Source organism: Corapipo altera, unplaced genomic scaffold, assembly GCF_003945725.1.
Source record: "Corapipo altera isolate COAL_440 unplaced genomic scaffold, ASM394572v1 1b, whole genome shotgun sequence".
NCBI classification, from domain to species: domain Eukaryota; kingdom Metazoa; phylum Chordata; class Aves; order Passeriformes; family Pipridae; genus Corapipo; species Corapipo altera.
In genome coordinates, this window is record NW_020884881.1 from 2,012,556 (window position 1) to 2,028,054 (window position 15,499).

Consider the following 15,499-nt stretch of genomic DNA (forward strand, 5'->3'; position numbering starts at 1 on the left):
GATACCTTATGACAGGACTGTCAGCAGATAATATCTGAATATTTTCTATATTTTCAAAATGTGTGGAAAAAACCTGACAAGAATGAAAGACATTTGGGCATTAATCACTACAATGATGTCTTCCATTGCATATTTTTAATTCACCTCTTCTTACTGATGAAAAATGCTAGAGTGTTTCCAAGTTACTTATATAATCAAAAAGTGGAGCATCTTCACACAAGGTCTGCATTCCATGGAAAATTTTCATATTTCAAAATTTATTTATCTCCTTCTTGAGGGCCATAACTGATGCTTTCCAAGTTTCCTACAACATGACAATTTCAAATAATTTAATTATGAGTTTTCTTCATTTTCAAAATATCATTTTGTGTTTTAATTGAAGTTAAATGTTGTGTTTTTTCATTTGTGTTGCATTCTTATTTTGATACTATTTCATATCTGATTCTCACCTCAAACATCCCCCACTTCTGCCTCCTCCCCCCTAGTTTATATACTGAGCATGACGTCATATGGTATGGAACATCCCTTTGGTCAGCTGAGGTCACCTGTCCTGGCTGTGTCCTCCCAGCCTGCCATGTACCTCCAACTTCCCTACCAGTGTGGCAGTGTAAAAAGCAGAAGAGACCTTGGCTCTGCATAAACACTGCTGAGCAATAACAAAATCATCTCTGTATTATCCACCCTGTGTTTAGCACAAATCCAAAACATAGCCCCAGATTAACCACCGTGTAGAAAATTAACTCTATCCCAGCTGAAAGCACACTTATTCATATTAATAAATTATAATACTCTAAACTATATGGAAATACATATTTGGTCAAATGTAAGTCTGATAAAATAATGAAAGGACAACTATTAGTTTAATCTTTCCTGTCTCAAATAAATTTGAGTTTGTTCCATGAAAAATATGGTAATTAGATAAAACAAAGACATTATTTCCTATTTGTTATGTTTGTTATTTCTTGTATGTTATAATGAAACGATTTCATTATATCAAACAGGAAAAAACTGTATGATGTAGGATACCTAATATATAAAATCATTATTCAGTAGGAGCTTCCATCTATTATTTCTTTTGTTTATTAAAATATATATATGTATAAAAAATGTATTCAGTGACATATTGAGAGATATCACAAAGTAGTGTAGGAATGCTATAGAGAAAATACATGTTAACACATATGCAAAGAAAAAAAACCACAAGATACTATCTGTAATTCTAATGTTAAAATTTAGTAAACATTTTGTGATTCCCAAAAATATTTTTCAACTGTGACTGTTTTGGTTTTAGTGTATTTTACTATGAAATTCTATGTTATCAACTGTATTGCTTCCCCTTCGTCATTCCTCCCCCCAAAGAGCTACGTATCCTCGCAAAGATCTCTGATTAAACTATGAAAGTGTTGTAACTAATTTTACCTTTCATGAACACTTCTGAGGCAAATTTTCACTTGGGTCAAAGCATCTTGCATTTGAACTAGATAAATGTGGTATCAAGTATTTTCCCTCAACAGAAGACTAAAATATGAGATATAGTCAAAGAGAACACATTTTTGCCAGTATCATTTTTACTGGTGCACTGGAACTGAGTTCAGACAGGTCAACCTGAACATATTAAAAAAATATGAAGGAGGTAATTAAAACTGTATTAATAGGTAGGTAATAAGAACAGATACAAAAGAAGTAGCCGTGAAAACTTTTAAATATAGTTAACTATTCTCTGTAGTCAGGACCAAGTTTTTATAACTAACTTTGACTTCATGTTCCTTAGGTTAATATTAATTTCACCTACCTTTAGAAATCTGAGACTTTTTAAATTAATTAGCTCTTTTGTTTGTTTTCCTTCAACAGTTAATAGAGAGAAAAACAGCTTTTCAAATGGCTCTTTGAGATCTGTTTTCAGAAGAGAAATGTCCCTCCTGAAACTCAAGCTTTTCTGGTTTTGACCATGAAGATGCCTAGCTCAGTTGCAGATATCCAGTTGTTAAATGTCTAAGTAAGGAAGTTCGTTGTCCTTTTTCTGCTACTCTTCTTGTCAGTTGTAACAATTTATCCAGATGCTAGAAAGCTTAAGTTCTGGAAACTTGTATATGATCTGTACAGATCTACGTGGAAAAGATGTTTACAAGTAGTAACTAGAGCATGGTGAACAGCCACACAAAGAAAAATTGCATGTGTACATCTCAGTCATTATTTACACAATTCATGGATTTCTCGTATGTAGTGAACTGTGACCTTCACTCATTTACCCCTTTTAAAAAACATCAGTATATCAATACACAAATAAATCGACTTATTGAATTACAAATTGTTTTAGTTCTCCACTCTCTAGGTCTAATCTAAAGCTAAAACAGCAATCACATCAAGTGGCAATTCTGAGAATCTTAACCTTAGTCATCATAGACTAAATGAAAACTGGTTCCCATCTCATCAAATTTTATTCATTATGATTCAAGCCATTATTCAGTTCCACCTTTTTGTGGAATAACTTCCCTCTTCCCTTCTGATAGGTGAAAACATTCACTTTATTAATTTCATCTTCACTAAAAATAATGTATAATTTTAAATAGTCATATGATCTAAAACCAAAACTGTTTGTATATCACAGTTTATCAAACATAAGATGTGATGCTTCAGTCTTTCAGAATTAATTTAAGACCAAACTTGAAATGGAAAATTCACAAAAATAAATCTTTCCTCACAAATGATTTGGGTTTTGAAATTGACAGTTTGAGAGAAAAAAAGTCTACTGAAACCATTTGACCTTTTTAAGTCTGCTTTACTGCACTTACTAGTATATGTAATGCAACTGTATGTCTATTAAGAAGAAGATTATTTTCTAACTCATTCTGGCACATTAACACTAAATTAGTGGACACCAAATTCTTTATTTTGTTTTACCTCCTCTTGTATAAACACCCACAATACTCAGTGTACTTTTATTTGTGAGTTCCCAGATGATTTTTTTATACCATAGAAGTTTTGATGTTTTTACATATCCTCAGGTTATTTTAGTCATCTTTAAAAAAACAAACAAACCAAAAATAAAACAAAACCACAATAATATTTGTTTATCTCTTTGCCTCTACTGGTGTTCAGAAGGAAATGAATATTCATCATTGCGCATCAAGGTGTAAGTCAAATACACAAAGGTCTTGAAGATATAGTGACACCTTAAGCATTTCACCATTGACTCTGATTTACTTAAAAATTCAGTTCTGAGTAATTGATATATTCACCAAGGGGGATAAATTCTTGCACACACACACACAAAAAAAAACCCAACCAAACAAACCTAAAAAACCCCAAACAAACAAACACACAAAAAAAGAAGCAAAAGAGAAAAAGAGTTTATTTCTCATTAATAAGCATTTTCTGAACAAAGAAATCTTGGTGAAACATTTCTTGTATTATACAGACACTAAGGGAGTCACTTGTTACAGCAGAAACTCTTTAAAAACATCTCTGTGATTAAGAACATGAATCTTCATTTCTGTATGAGAGAGAAGAAATGAAGTTGTCATGGTTATTATAGTCCAATTTAAGAATCAGGACCCTTGAAATATTTTGACTTACTGAAGCTTTAGTGAGATCAAAAACCACTGTATCTCAGTCTTGATTATACTCACAGCATTTTTCTTAGACCTGCAGACATGCAGAATAATCACACCAGTTGTACTTAGAATGTACTCTACTTAGAATGAAATCACACTGCATTCTGAGTAAGACATTTTCTGTATATTCATCAGTTCAACAATTTAGCATCTGTCTAACAGTTATCTTCCTAGATATATTTGTGAGAAAACTATGACAATGATTGTCCCAAGAAGAATTATTTCCATTTTCTTTAGTCAGATAGATGGGCTTTTTTTGCAGATTCTCAATACTTGCAGATGTCAGAAGTAGGCTTGTCAAACCTTGTTTCAGCAAACCTTTTTGATTTTTTTTTCCCTTCATGGAAAAAAGAGCTACACTGCATGTGTCTTCAAAGTGACTCTGTAAAGCGGCATGGTGAGTCAATATCCTTCACATCAGGAAATTGTGATAAATTAGGAGGTTTGTGAGATTACGTAGCTAATTTAAAATACAAAGATAAAAATGCAAAGCCACATTTTACACTAAGACTTTTTAAAGGTTGATAATGTAGACACTGTTTTGATCAAGAAGGTAGTCTCATGGAAAGACAGGTATACCCTGTATATTCTGATATACAAAGAACATGTCCATGACTTAACCATTGTTTTGTCTGTGTAGTTTCCTGTATTGCTTGTTCATATTAAGGATTAATAATCACCAAAAAAAATTAATATGTTTCTATTTATATTCCTTTTTTTCCCACAACACATTAGTGCTGAAAAATATTCTGCTACCTTTGCCAAAGCTAACATCTGCTTATACTATAATCCACAATTTAATAAACTTGTTTGAAAAAAAATCTTTAATTTTTTATCAAGGGTTTCCTATTTTTAAATCCTCTGCATATAGCTCTATGGGTGACTATGTAACACAGTGACAATGCTTTTATAACAAGCTAATGCTAAACTTGAGTAAAGGTTATGAGTGACTTGTTTATTTCCCCGAGCAAGCATTGACGTTTGAACTGCAAAAACCAAGCCGCACAGATGCTTTTCTGTCAATTTAGTGAAAAGTGTATCTAGCACCAGTTTTTTTCACATTGAATATTCTTGGAAGAAATGTTACACATAATGTAACTACATAGAAAAATATTTTGCAAATATTGGGTACCTTGAAATATTTTCATTGATGTACCTTGTTCATCTACCACCACAGTCAGAAGAAGATACAGTTGTTCCAGAAAACTGTATGTAAAGAAGTGTTTAACAACTGATTTTCACTCAGCAATTTCCTTTTACACCTCAGGTATCATTTAGCAAATCGATCATGTAGTGAGTTGCGGTTGATGTTGGTTTTCCCCCTTCCTCGTGTCAGGTGAGCAGTGCTGTCTCTTAAACTAGCTGCTATGGTATAACTGAAGATTAAGTGTTGAGGTTTCGCTACAGTGCTGCACACAGCCTGAGCACAACCAGATACCATTAACACATTTCACTGGGTATCTAGAAGAAGACTGGCCTTACACGCTGCAGCATGCCTTATTGGTTTTTCTAGAAACACTGTTGGCTACAGGTCATCCCTGAACAAAGAAGGATTCCAGGAACAGTGAGATTCACTTGTGCTTATTAAAACCCCCAAACCAAAGAGTTTGATAATTGGGGTTATCAAATAAATACGAGAATTACTTAAATTCCTGGATAGGTTATTTCTGTGAAGTTACAAAATATTCCAGATAAGTGGGACAGATTTTCTAACTAGTTTGTGTCTGTGAAAAATAATTAAATAAACACATTTAAAGAAAGTCACAATGAGAGCTCAGCAAGAATTTTAAATTAATGTCTTTCAAATAGTTTCAGAAGAGAGGTCTTAAGCTCTTAAGGAAACCACTGTTAGCGCCTTTCTCTGTTCAATTCAGGCTGCCCTAAACATGATTTGCCACAATCAGGACTTCAACCACAAAAACATTACTCTGAGTAAGAATTAAGGGGTAAACAAATAATGTAGATCTTGTGGTAATCTATGGTAGATGCTGGAAAGCAGTGCTGCAGAAAGGGACATGGAAGTCCTGGTCAATGGCAAGTTGAATACGTTTTAGCAGTGCCCTGGCAGGGTTAACTGTGTCCTGGGGGGCATCAGGCAAAGCATTGCCAGTTGGGGCAGGGCGGTGATTGTCCCACTCTGCTCTGCACTGATGGGGCTTTACCTTGAATATTGTGTGCAGTTTTGGGCACCACAATATAAGAAACATATTAAGTTATTGGAGGGTGCCCAAAGGAGAGCAATGAAGACGGTGAAAGGCCTTGAGGGGAAGCCGTATGAGGAGCGGCTGAGGTCGCTTGGTCTGTTCAACCTGGAGAAGAGGAGACTGAGGGGAGACCTCATTGCAGTTACAACTTCCTCATGAGGGGAGGAGAAGGGGCAGACCGTGATGTCTTCTTTGTGGTGACCAGTGACAGGACCTGAGGGAATGGCCGGAAGTTGTGTCAGGGGACGTTTAGTTTAGACGTTAGAAAGACATTCTTCCCCCAGAGGGTGGTTGGGTGCTGGAACAGGCTCCCCAGGGAAGTGGTCACAGCACCAAGTCTGACAGAATTCAAGGAGTGTTTGGATGATACTCTCAGGCACATGGTGTGACTCTTGGGAATGGTCCTGTGCAGGGCTAAGGGTTGGACTCAGTAATCCTTGTGGGTGCCTTCCAAGTCAGCATATTCTGTGATTCTGTAGTTTTAGAAATATAAAACCTGGAATGACCTTCCTTGCTTTTTTGAGGAGAGGAGGACTTCAAGGGAAGAAAGGTTTTATTAATTTTTTTTTTAAGTTACAACTACTTAATTGCAGATTGTGACAAGCTATATGTCAGAGACATGGAAGAGATTTGAGACCAAATTTTCCCTTGAAATTTACTCAAAGTAAAAATTAATGTATTATTCAAATGCTTCTTAATAAAAAAAAGGCTTCTAATGGCTTTTGAGAGCATTAAAATTTTAAACCTGTTTGCAAGAAAAGCACAGAATGTGCATGGCATTTTTGTGTATTATAAACTTATGGAAGGAAAGAAATAAAGACAAAAAAAGTACCTCTTTTGACACTCAGGACCAGATGGTTGATTTAATTTCTACCAAAAGACTTTACATGGTTCTTTGGTGGATAAAGTGTGTATCAGTTACACTAAACAATTGAAACATTAATGATTGAAAAAGATGGTATTACTTGGGTGGGAAATGTAACCACCACTTTCAATATCCTCCTGAAATCTGAGTTGCACCAAGGACTTTAAAAAACAGTGGATTCTCTGCTCTGATCTTATTACAGATAACTCTATCTGTGTGTAAGTGATGTATGGGCAATTTAAAAATCCATAAATTAAAAATATCTCATAAATAAATAATTTAAAATTTCATATACTATTCAGAAGCTTTTGTCAAATATGCATCTAATCACTAAATCAGTAAAACAGATGTATGGAAATATCTTTTTTTGCCTATGTCTGCTGCCTTTTTTTTATTAGTCAGAATGATTCTTACAACAAAATCTTTCATGGAAAACGTTAAGGCAGAATGATCATAGGAAGAGATTTACTCTCACCATGAAATCTTATTATCCAAATAAGTCCTATCATGTTATTTCCTGATCACATCATAAACTCACTGACACATAAGTTACTCTGCTTCCAGTGTTTTTTTCAGGTTGTAAAGTAAGATAACAAAGCTTTTGGATGTTTCTTGAGTTTTTCTTTCTAGGAATAAGGGGGAAACTCAAACCAATGATGCCATATTATTTTATAATGCCATATTATTATAAAGTAAAAAAACCACATAGTTTACTCTATCAAACAGAATTAAGCAATGGTTAAGTTTGGAAATTTAACAGTGTGATCTCTAAGATATTGGCTGTTACTCCTTATAAAACCAATATATAGTTGCTAATGTCTAAAGGAATGCTTTACACATTGATGTTCAATTCTGGAAGATAAGAAATCTAATGCTGGTATCTTCTTACAGCAATACATGAGCTGAAGTTTTTGGTAAAAGTGATTGGGGCAACAGGCTCTAGGTGGCCCTGTTTGAGCAAAGGGCTACCTGCAGATGAGTCTTCCAACCTCAACCACTCTGCCATTATGTGAACAGTTTTATTTTAGAGACCAGGATGAATTCAGTAGTGGAAGTGTCTGTCTTCTTCATTTTCCTCTCTTTTTCTACCTTGCTTGGTAACTATTTATGAACAATCACCTGCTTCTCTATCCTCCCTCCTTGGTGGGTTGCTTATTGCCAGGCCCTTGTGCACAGGGCACCAATTTTTCATCACAGAAATAATAAGTCAGACGTGAAAACCCACCTACAAGGCAACAAGAAGATACCAAACATCTTGCAAAACAACCTATCTCCCTTTGGGCATCTGTCTTCCTGGCTGGGTGGCCAGTGGTGGGAAACCCTACCCTCCCCTTTCCCACAGTTTGCTCCCATCTGTCCAGTTGTAAGGACCTTTGGGTCCTGCACAGGGGTTGTATGGAGCAGCCCCTGGGGGGGAATGGTGGACAGTAAGCTGAACATGAGCCAGAACTGTGACCCACCCTTTAGCAAAGTAGTCCAAGGGTATACTGGGCTGCAGGAGTAAGGGACTTGTAAGACTCGAAAAGCTACTTGGATCTGAATCTATCAAGGAATGCCACAGGCAACAAGAACTTCTCTAAACATCTAAGTGGCAAGGAGAAGACTAGGAAAATTATGAGCCCATTGCTAAATAGGTAAGGAGATGTGTTACCTTTTCTTCAGTGATAAGCTGGAGCTGAAAACTAGTCTGCCGCGCCACAAGAAGATACCAAAACATCTCCCAAAAAAGCTTTCTCCCTTTAGGGTACCTCCCTTTGGGATGGCCAATGATGAGTGGCTCCTTGGAACCCAGTGACATCACGGAATGTGACTGTGACATCACCTCAACCTTCCTGCTTTTCAGCACCCAAAAGTTCTATCCCTTGGCACTCTGTCCAGAACTTTTGTGGGCACACACACGTGGTGAGCAGGATCCAGGAGGATCGTGGTCTCGCTCTTTAAGCTTTGTCTTGGTAGAAAGCAGCAGTTCCAGGCACTAAGAAAAGGCAGTCTCTTCTAAGCTCCTCTCCCATCTGCCCAGTTGTGAGGACCTGTGGGTCCCATGCAGGAGCTGTCCTGGGGCTGTGAGAGCCAGGAGGGTGCTGGGGCCATCCAGCACTGAAGGCTTTCAGTAAGTTTCCCTGCTCCATCACTGTGTCCTTCAGGTACCTTGTGCTAAACTAGGCCGTGTCTGAGAGACATTGTTGAGGGCTCTGGTGTCTTGGGCACAGCAGCTCTTTCCCCAGGGCTTCCTGACACCTCACCAGAGCCTGCCCCAGGGCACTCACCCATCTGTCTTGAGCACTGGGGAGGTGTGGAAGAGACTGGGGCTCCCCCTCCTGCTATCCCTCCCTCCCTGCCTCCCTCCCTGCCTCCCTCCATGGAGCAGACCTCCACAGAGTCTGCCCAAGATCCTTCCAAGTCCCAGTAAGAACCTTTCCAACCTAGAGCCACATGGGGTCCCCTTGCCCCGGGCCCTTTGCCCAAGCCTGCTCTTCCCTGGGAGCACAGGAAGGAGGTTTCCCCAGTAACTCAACATCCAGTGGGGGCTACTTGCCTGGGAGAAATAAGGGTGGAAGGTAGGGTTGCAGGGTTGCCTTTGGGTCTGGCTGGCCCACATGGCAATTGCTGCTGCTGTTGCTGCTTCTACTTCGAAGCACCCAGAAGGTGACTCCTTTGGGATACAGTCACTTTTCCCAACCCACAGCTTGCTTGGGCCTTCCTTGTTTTTCCCCTTCAAGCACTGAGAAGGTCAGGCATCCAGGCACCTTGCATGTCTCTCTGGGCAGGGCCAGGTGTGGGGCACTGCAGAAGCCCTGGAGAGGAGACTCCGCTACCAGGACCAACATGAGCCAGCTACCACCAGCAGGGCCATCAGAGGTGGCAGCAGCAGATGGCAGATGCCCCATCTGCCTGGGTGACCTTGAAAATGCCACCTATGTGGAGGTCTGTCAGCATTGTTTTTGCTTCATCTGCATCCGAGAATGGGCCAAACTGACAGAGACGTGCCCACTCTGCAAGCAGCCCTTCGAGCGACTGCTGCACACCGTGACAGCGGATGGCAACTATGAGGAATATGTGCTTGGCAGTCTGCCCACTGCCAAAGGAAGGCAGCCAGGATCCGGAGTAGATCCCCACAGTGGCACTACAACCTGTGTCAAAGATCCACTGACATCAAGCCCTCCAAGAGCCGGAGCAGATCCCCCCAGAACCATGACAACCCACATCGCAGACCCCTGACACCCAACCCTTCACAGGGAGGAGGGGGAATATAGGAACTGAGTACAGGAGGATCCAGTAGCTGTGGAGCCCTCCAGTGCAACTTCCTAGCAGGCTTCCGCAGCCAGTACCTCTCATGAGGGAACACCACTGACCCCAGAGGAGAGCCTGGCCCCTGTGGCAGCCTGACCTCTTTCATCTGCAATAAACAGCCAGGTGCTTTCAATTTAAAAATGTGTATGATGATTTCTATCATTGTTAACTGCTGCAACATAAGGTGTTTCTCTCCTGCTTTCCTCACTTCCCACTTCCAAGAACCAATGCAGGCGTGTCCAAGGCCTTTGACCAGCAGCTGGTCCTGCTAGTGCCTCTGCACCCAAATGTTTCTGGCCTTTCTTTAGGCACTACTCTCAGTCTATCTCTGACAGCAGCAGCCGGCCCAATTCCCCATGGCTGTGGCTGGCAGGCAGGAGAGAACTTCTTGTGCTCTTATGGCTAAATGCTCTCTGGGTCACAAAACCCATCCCAGCGGAATGAGGACTTTTGGTGATTCACACACCTTGGCTTGATCTCGCTCAGGAGAGCAAAGCTCTGAATCTCAGGCATCCTGGGTTTTCAGGAACCATCCAGAAGTAAGATGACTTGCAAGCAAATCAGTTTTTCCACAGACAAAAGTTCTGGAGAAATGGGTATTCAGGAGCTGTGTTGGAGAGCCTGTACTGAAGAGAAAGCCTGGACAGCCTATTTCCAACAAGAAGTTAGGGGTAAATACACAGGTAGCTTTGGCTACTCTCACCACCATGAGCAGTCACAGATCAGATGCAGAGGTGCATGTCCTGTGTCCAGGGAAAGCAGACAAGGACTCTGAGGAGGAGTACTGGATTGCCTATGGAAAGGTGCCAAGGTCTAGGCCCAGAGGAAGTCTCTGCAGCAGGACTTCAACTTGCATGTTGAGAATAGATTGTCAGGTTCTCAACAGAAGTGCATGGCAGAAGGATGAGAGGCAACAGGTCTCACCTGAAACAAGGCAAGTTCACACTGGAGAGAAAGGGCAACCTTCTTCCCTATGGAGACTTTCCAGTGTGGAAAGCCTAGAGAGGCTGTGCTGTCTGCATCCTTGGGGCTTTTCAAGACCAGGCTGGGGAAAGCCCTCAACTGAATCATCATGCCTTCTGGCTGATGCTGCTTTGAGCAGGGGGCTTCACTGGGGACCTCCTGGCATCCTTTCCAACCTGAATTTTACCACGAGCCTTTTTCCTTTTTCCATGCTGCTTCCTTCCACATCCAGATGGAGCCAGATGGAGATATTTAAAAAATATTTATTTAACCCATAATGAAAAATACAGAAAAATGGATGTAGTGGTTCAGATCAATGTACCTCTAGCCAAGACTTCATTTTCAACAGTGTTCACTACTAATTCACGATAATAAAAATGAACATGATTTTTAGCCCTCAAATTTCCAAGGCTTCAATTATTGTCTGCTGTAGAGACTTTTTAAGTATGATATAATTTGTTACTTAGTAGTTCCACACTAAGTCCCTCAGAAAAATATTTTTCTGCATTCCTCTCATAAAAATTCTGGCAACCATAATGTAATTTATTTGAAGAAAAAAACCTTCCTCAGTTTGTTTGAATCTGCCCCAAATTATATTTTTGATGACCTCATTTCTATATCAATATGTTTTTATAAGCTGATTTATAATACTTGATCATCAACCACTCATGTCCTGACCTAATGCTTACTGAATGTATTTACTCTAGATGTGTTTATTTGAACATACAACTAGCAAAGAACTGTACATTTCATTTTCAGGAGTGGCTGAGGGAGCTGGGGTTGTTTATTCTGGAGAAAAGGAGGCTCAGGGGAGAGTTTATCTCTAGAAATACTTGTCAGGAGGTTTTAGCAAGGTGGAGGTTGGTCTTTTCTCCCAGGAAACTAGCGACAGGATGAGAGGACATGGGCACAACCTGCTCCAGGGGAGGTTCAGGTTGGATATGAGAAATAATTTCCTCATGGAAAGGGTTGTTAAACACTGGAATGGACTTCAGGAGAGGTGGTGGAGTCACCATCCCTGGAGGTGTTCAAGATACAACCGGACAAGGCACTTAATACCATGGTCTATTTGACATGGAGGTGATTGGTCAAAGGTTGGACTTGATGATCTTAGAGGTCTTTTCCAACATAAATGATTCCATGATTCGGTGATTTCCACCAATTAGCAACAGATAGAAATAAGAAAAAACCCCAAAACATGTTGTCTTTTTACCAAAGGAAAGGTGATGATTATAGGAATATTACAAGATAAATATTTCATCATTTTACTGTCTACTTACTGTAGAGTCTGCCAGAGAGTAACAGGAAAGACATACTCTTTCCTGAAAAAGTCATATGTTTTATGAAGCATGGATTTGAGAGCATCAGACCTGCAAACATGAAGAAATTATGCTAAATACATTTCTTACTTTTATCAGTAAAAAATGCTGTACTAGAGTGTACAGTTTTGATGGTGTTACTGCCAATTCAATTTTCAGTGATGGTTTATACTTTTTTGGTATAAATTGTAGTGACGGATACAATAGCCTAAATATTTCACCATCATTTTCAAGTTTTGTTAACACATCTCACTCTCCAAGTTTCCTGACTTACACATAATTGGAAGTGGATTTGATCAAATATACCATTGAAGAAAGTCACATCTCATTTCTCATATAAGAAATCTCTTACCAAAGAGTAATTTTGCCAAAATCTTTAGCAAGTAAGTGTTAAGCTTTACAAAAGAAAAGCCCACCACTGGTTTGCACTGTTAGAGTTGAGACTATAGGAGCTTATTATTTAGTGAGGATATTTTTAAACGTTTTTTAACAATTTTAGCATTTTGTTTGAATTATAATTTGAATAAAAAAATAAACAAACAAAAACCCACCTAAACAAAAATTGTGCTTTCTAAAACAACATTAATCTGGAAATCAGTTGCATTTGATTCTTTTTGTGGCTATAGAAATGAAGAGTAAAAATGAATTTTAATTACACTCAAATGTTTGTACTTGAACCCACACATAAGACAGTCGACTTCCAGTGATACAATTAGCATATTATGATAACGTACTATGTCTCTTGATAAGACTGTTTAAATGACTGTCCTTTACAGAAAGGATCATGAAGAGTACTGGCATTTTTGTACCAGTATGAAACTGTTGACTAACAGTTCAAATGCTGTTATCAGCATATGAGAAAAACTGTAGTGACCCTATTTCTCACTTTTTTTCATTTTTTGTTTCATTTAGAAAATAAAATAAAATCTTTCAATGTAAAAAAATCAAGCTAGATAATATAAATCTGTTATTAGAATCATAGAATAGCCCAAGTTGGAAGATTCCTGAAAATATCTGCTCCAAACTTTTGTGGTAAAGGGAGACTAGATGAATTTTTCTAGAATCCTGTCCAATTTCATCTGATTGTTCTTACTCGAAAGAGCCTCTCTCACCGCAACCTGTGTTCTTTGCATTTGCCTTCTCTGGATGGCTCCTCACGAAGAGAGAACCTCCTCTTTGTGACTGCCCTTTAAGTACTGGAATACTGTGATGACCTCACCCACAAGCCTTCTCTTCTCCAGTGACAAGAGAGATGTAAGTCCTTCAGTCTTTCCTCATACATCAGTTCTCCAGTGCTTGGATCATCCTTGTGACCCTCCTTTGGACACTCTCCAGTCTGTTTGCATCTTCCTCTAATTGTGGAAACCAGAACTGAACACAGTACTGCAGGCGAGGCCTGGCAAGGGCTGAGTGGAGAGGAAAGATCACAACTTTTCCTCTATTAGTTGTACCCCTGTGAATGCAGCCTGGGACATGATTTGTCCATCTGGCTCATCCATGTTAGACTCCAAAAATCCACAAAATGGCAATCAACTAATCATTTGCTTCTGTTTATCTGATGTTAGAAAGAGTTATCAATTTTAGTCCAGCTAATGTATATCACTTTTGTTTATCTGAGACACTTAAATTATAAATAAATCATTTGATAAATAATAAATAAAGAGTTCCATCATTATGCTAGAAGGTCTAGAGAGCTCTTCTGTATTATGATTATTCTTACTATATTAAACCTGGCTAAAATAACTATGACTAAACGTAATTTATAGAAGCCAAAATGTTTCCTGAGAGGCATATTGGTTTCAATGAATTTTTCAAAGGAAAGTTTTCTGCAGTCCAGAGCTCCCTGGTCACCTTTAATGAGAGAGAGGAAAAAGAGATGACTTAAACCCCTCAGGTACTATATTGAAAAAAATCAATTTTTGAAAGAATTCCATTGTCAAAGGAACACTTGTGGCCATTCCAGTGTGGAGTAGAAACAAAGTTTGAGGTTTTGAAAATTCTTTTTCTACCAAGTTCTCTACGACATGTGATGATTCTTACTCAGAACTATAATTTCCAGAATATTATATCAGTGCATGGTTCAGTGAAACCAGTCTCTTATGCTGTGGGTTGTCTCAAGACACAAAGAATTATCTATATTTTGATACCTGTAACCAAAACTATAAAATAACTGAAAGTGAGTACAGAAAACAAACCATAAATTTCATAATACAGGTTATGTGTATACTGTCTGTTGACAAGGAAAACAGCATAATAATCCTCAGCAGATGCTCCACTCTGGGATTCACTTCAACTTCTAATGAAAAAATGAAGGCAAAGTTTCATGGGTCAAGATTTATGTCCACCATTTCTTAGAAAAATTATATAATTCAACAATTCAGAGAAAATATTGAGAAGGATATTTCCACTTGAATGCTATAGTAAACCCTTTTGATGTCAAGATTCATGTGGATCCTTACAGGTATAGAGGATTTGACAGGTTACAATAAAGTAGACTGAAGTAATTGAACAAGGTCCTTGCAAAACTGCTCTATAGCTTTTGAATGAGCATGGAGACTATGTAAAGTCTCTGCTGACTGAAGAAATGCAAATGCTTCACCCACTTTACAAAAAGAGACAAACCGACCACTCTAGGAAGTGGGGCATGGGTCTGTCTGGCAGTATATTGCTTCTTATCAACCTGATTATCTTCTATAATAAACATACTAGAACTGTGATTGGAAAAAGAGTAGATAATGTCATTTACCTCATGTGACTGAAGGGAGAGTAGGGGATAGCATTTACCTCAGCTTTGTCAATCTTTTCACACCGGTTCCTATGATATTGTATCCAAGTTAGGATGGTCCATTCCAGGTTTAGATTGATGGACCAGATGGCTGCATGATCCATCTATCTGGATGACTGGACTCAGAAGGTAGTGATCAACAAGTTCTACTCTACCCAGAGATCAGTAACAAGTGAACTGGTGTAGAGGTCAACCCTGTGGGATCCGTCTTGTTAAACAACTTCATAATTGATGAGGTGACAGAGTGTAATCTCATCAAGTTTGCAGATGACACCAAACTGGAGTAACCTGTTGATATACATGAGGGTAGGGCAAAGGGACTTAGGCAGGATGAAAGAATGGAGCACAAGAAACCTCAAAAAGTACAAGGACGAATTAAAAATTCTACACCTGGGAAGGAAGAGCAATTTGCAATGGCACAGAGGACTGGCAAGTAGCTCTGCAGAAAAGCCTCTGAG

General features: G+C 38.9%; 1 protein-coding gene and 2 long non-coding RNA genes across 3 annotated transcripts; 1 reads left to right on the plus strand and 2 right to left on the minus strand.

The window, feature by feature from the left end:
- Window positions 1-3,329: 3,329 nt before the first annotated feature.
- LOC113945605 lies at window positions 3,330-12,395 on the minus strand. The gene is made up of 2 exons (XR_003527137.1): window positions 12,218-12,395; window positions 3,330-3,493 (listed from the first exon to the last, which is right to left on the minus strand). It is a non-coding gene; the product is annotated as an uncharacterized LOC113945605 (long non-coding RNA).
- LOC113945604 lies at window positions 7,684-8,471 on the minus strand. The gene is made up of 2 exons (XR_003527136.1): window positions 8,335-8,471; window positions 7,684-7,908 (listed from the first exon to the last, which is right to left on the minus strand). It is a non-coding gene; the product is annotated as an uncharacterized LOC113945604 (long non-coding RNA).
- On the plus strand, window positions 8,532-10,115 carry LOC113945603 (E3 ubiquitin-protein ligase Topors-like). Its single transcript, XM_027639989.1, has 2 exons — window positions 8,532-8,827; window positions 9,452-10,115. Exon 2 carries the CDS (start codon window positions 9,510-9,512, stop codon window positions 9,900-9,902), a length of 393 nt encoding a protein of 130 aa, XP_027495790.1. The 5' UTR covers window positions 8,532-8,827; window positions 9,452-9,509; the 3' UTR covers window positions 9,903-10,115.
- Window positions 12,396-15,499: the final 3,104 nt, after the last annotated feature.

Coding starts and splice junctions, on each gene's coding strand:
- LOC113945603 (XM_027639989.1), top strand. CDS start 9,510: ATGAGCCAGCTACCACCAGCAGGGCCATCAGAGGTGGCAGCAGCAGAT.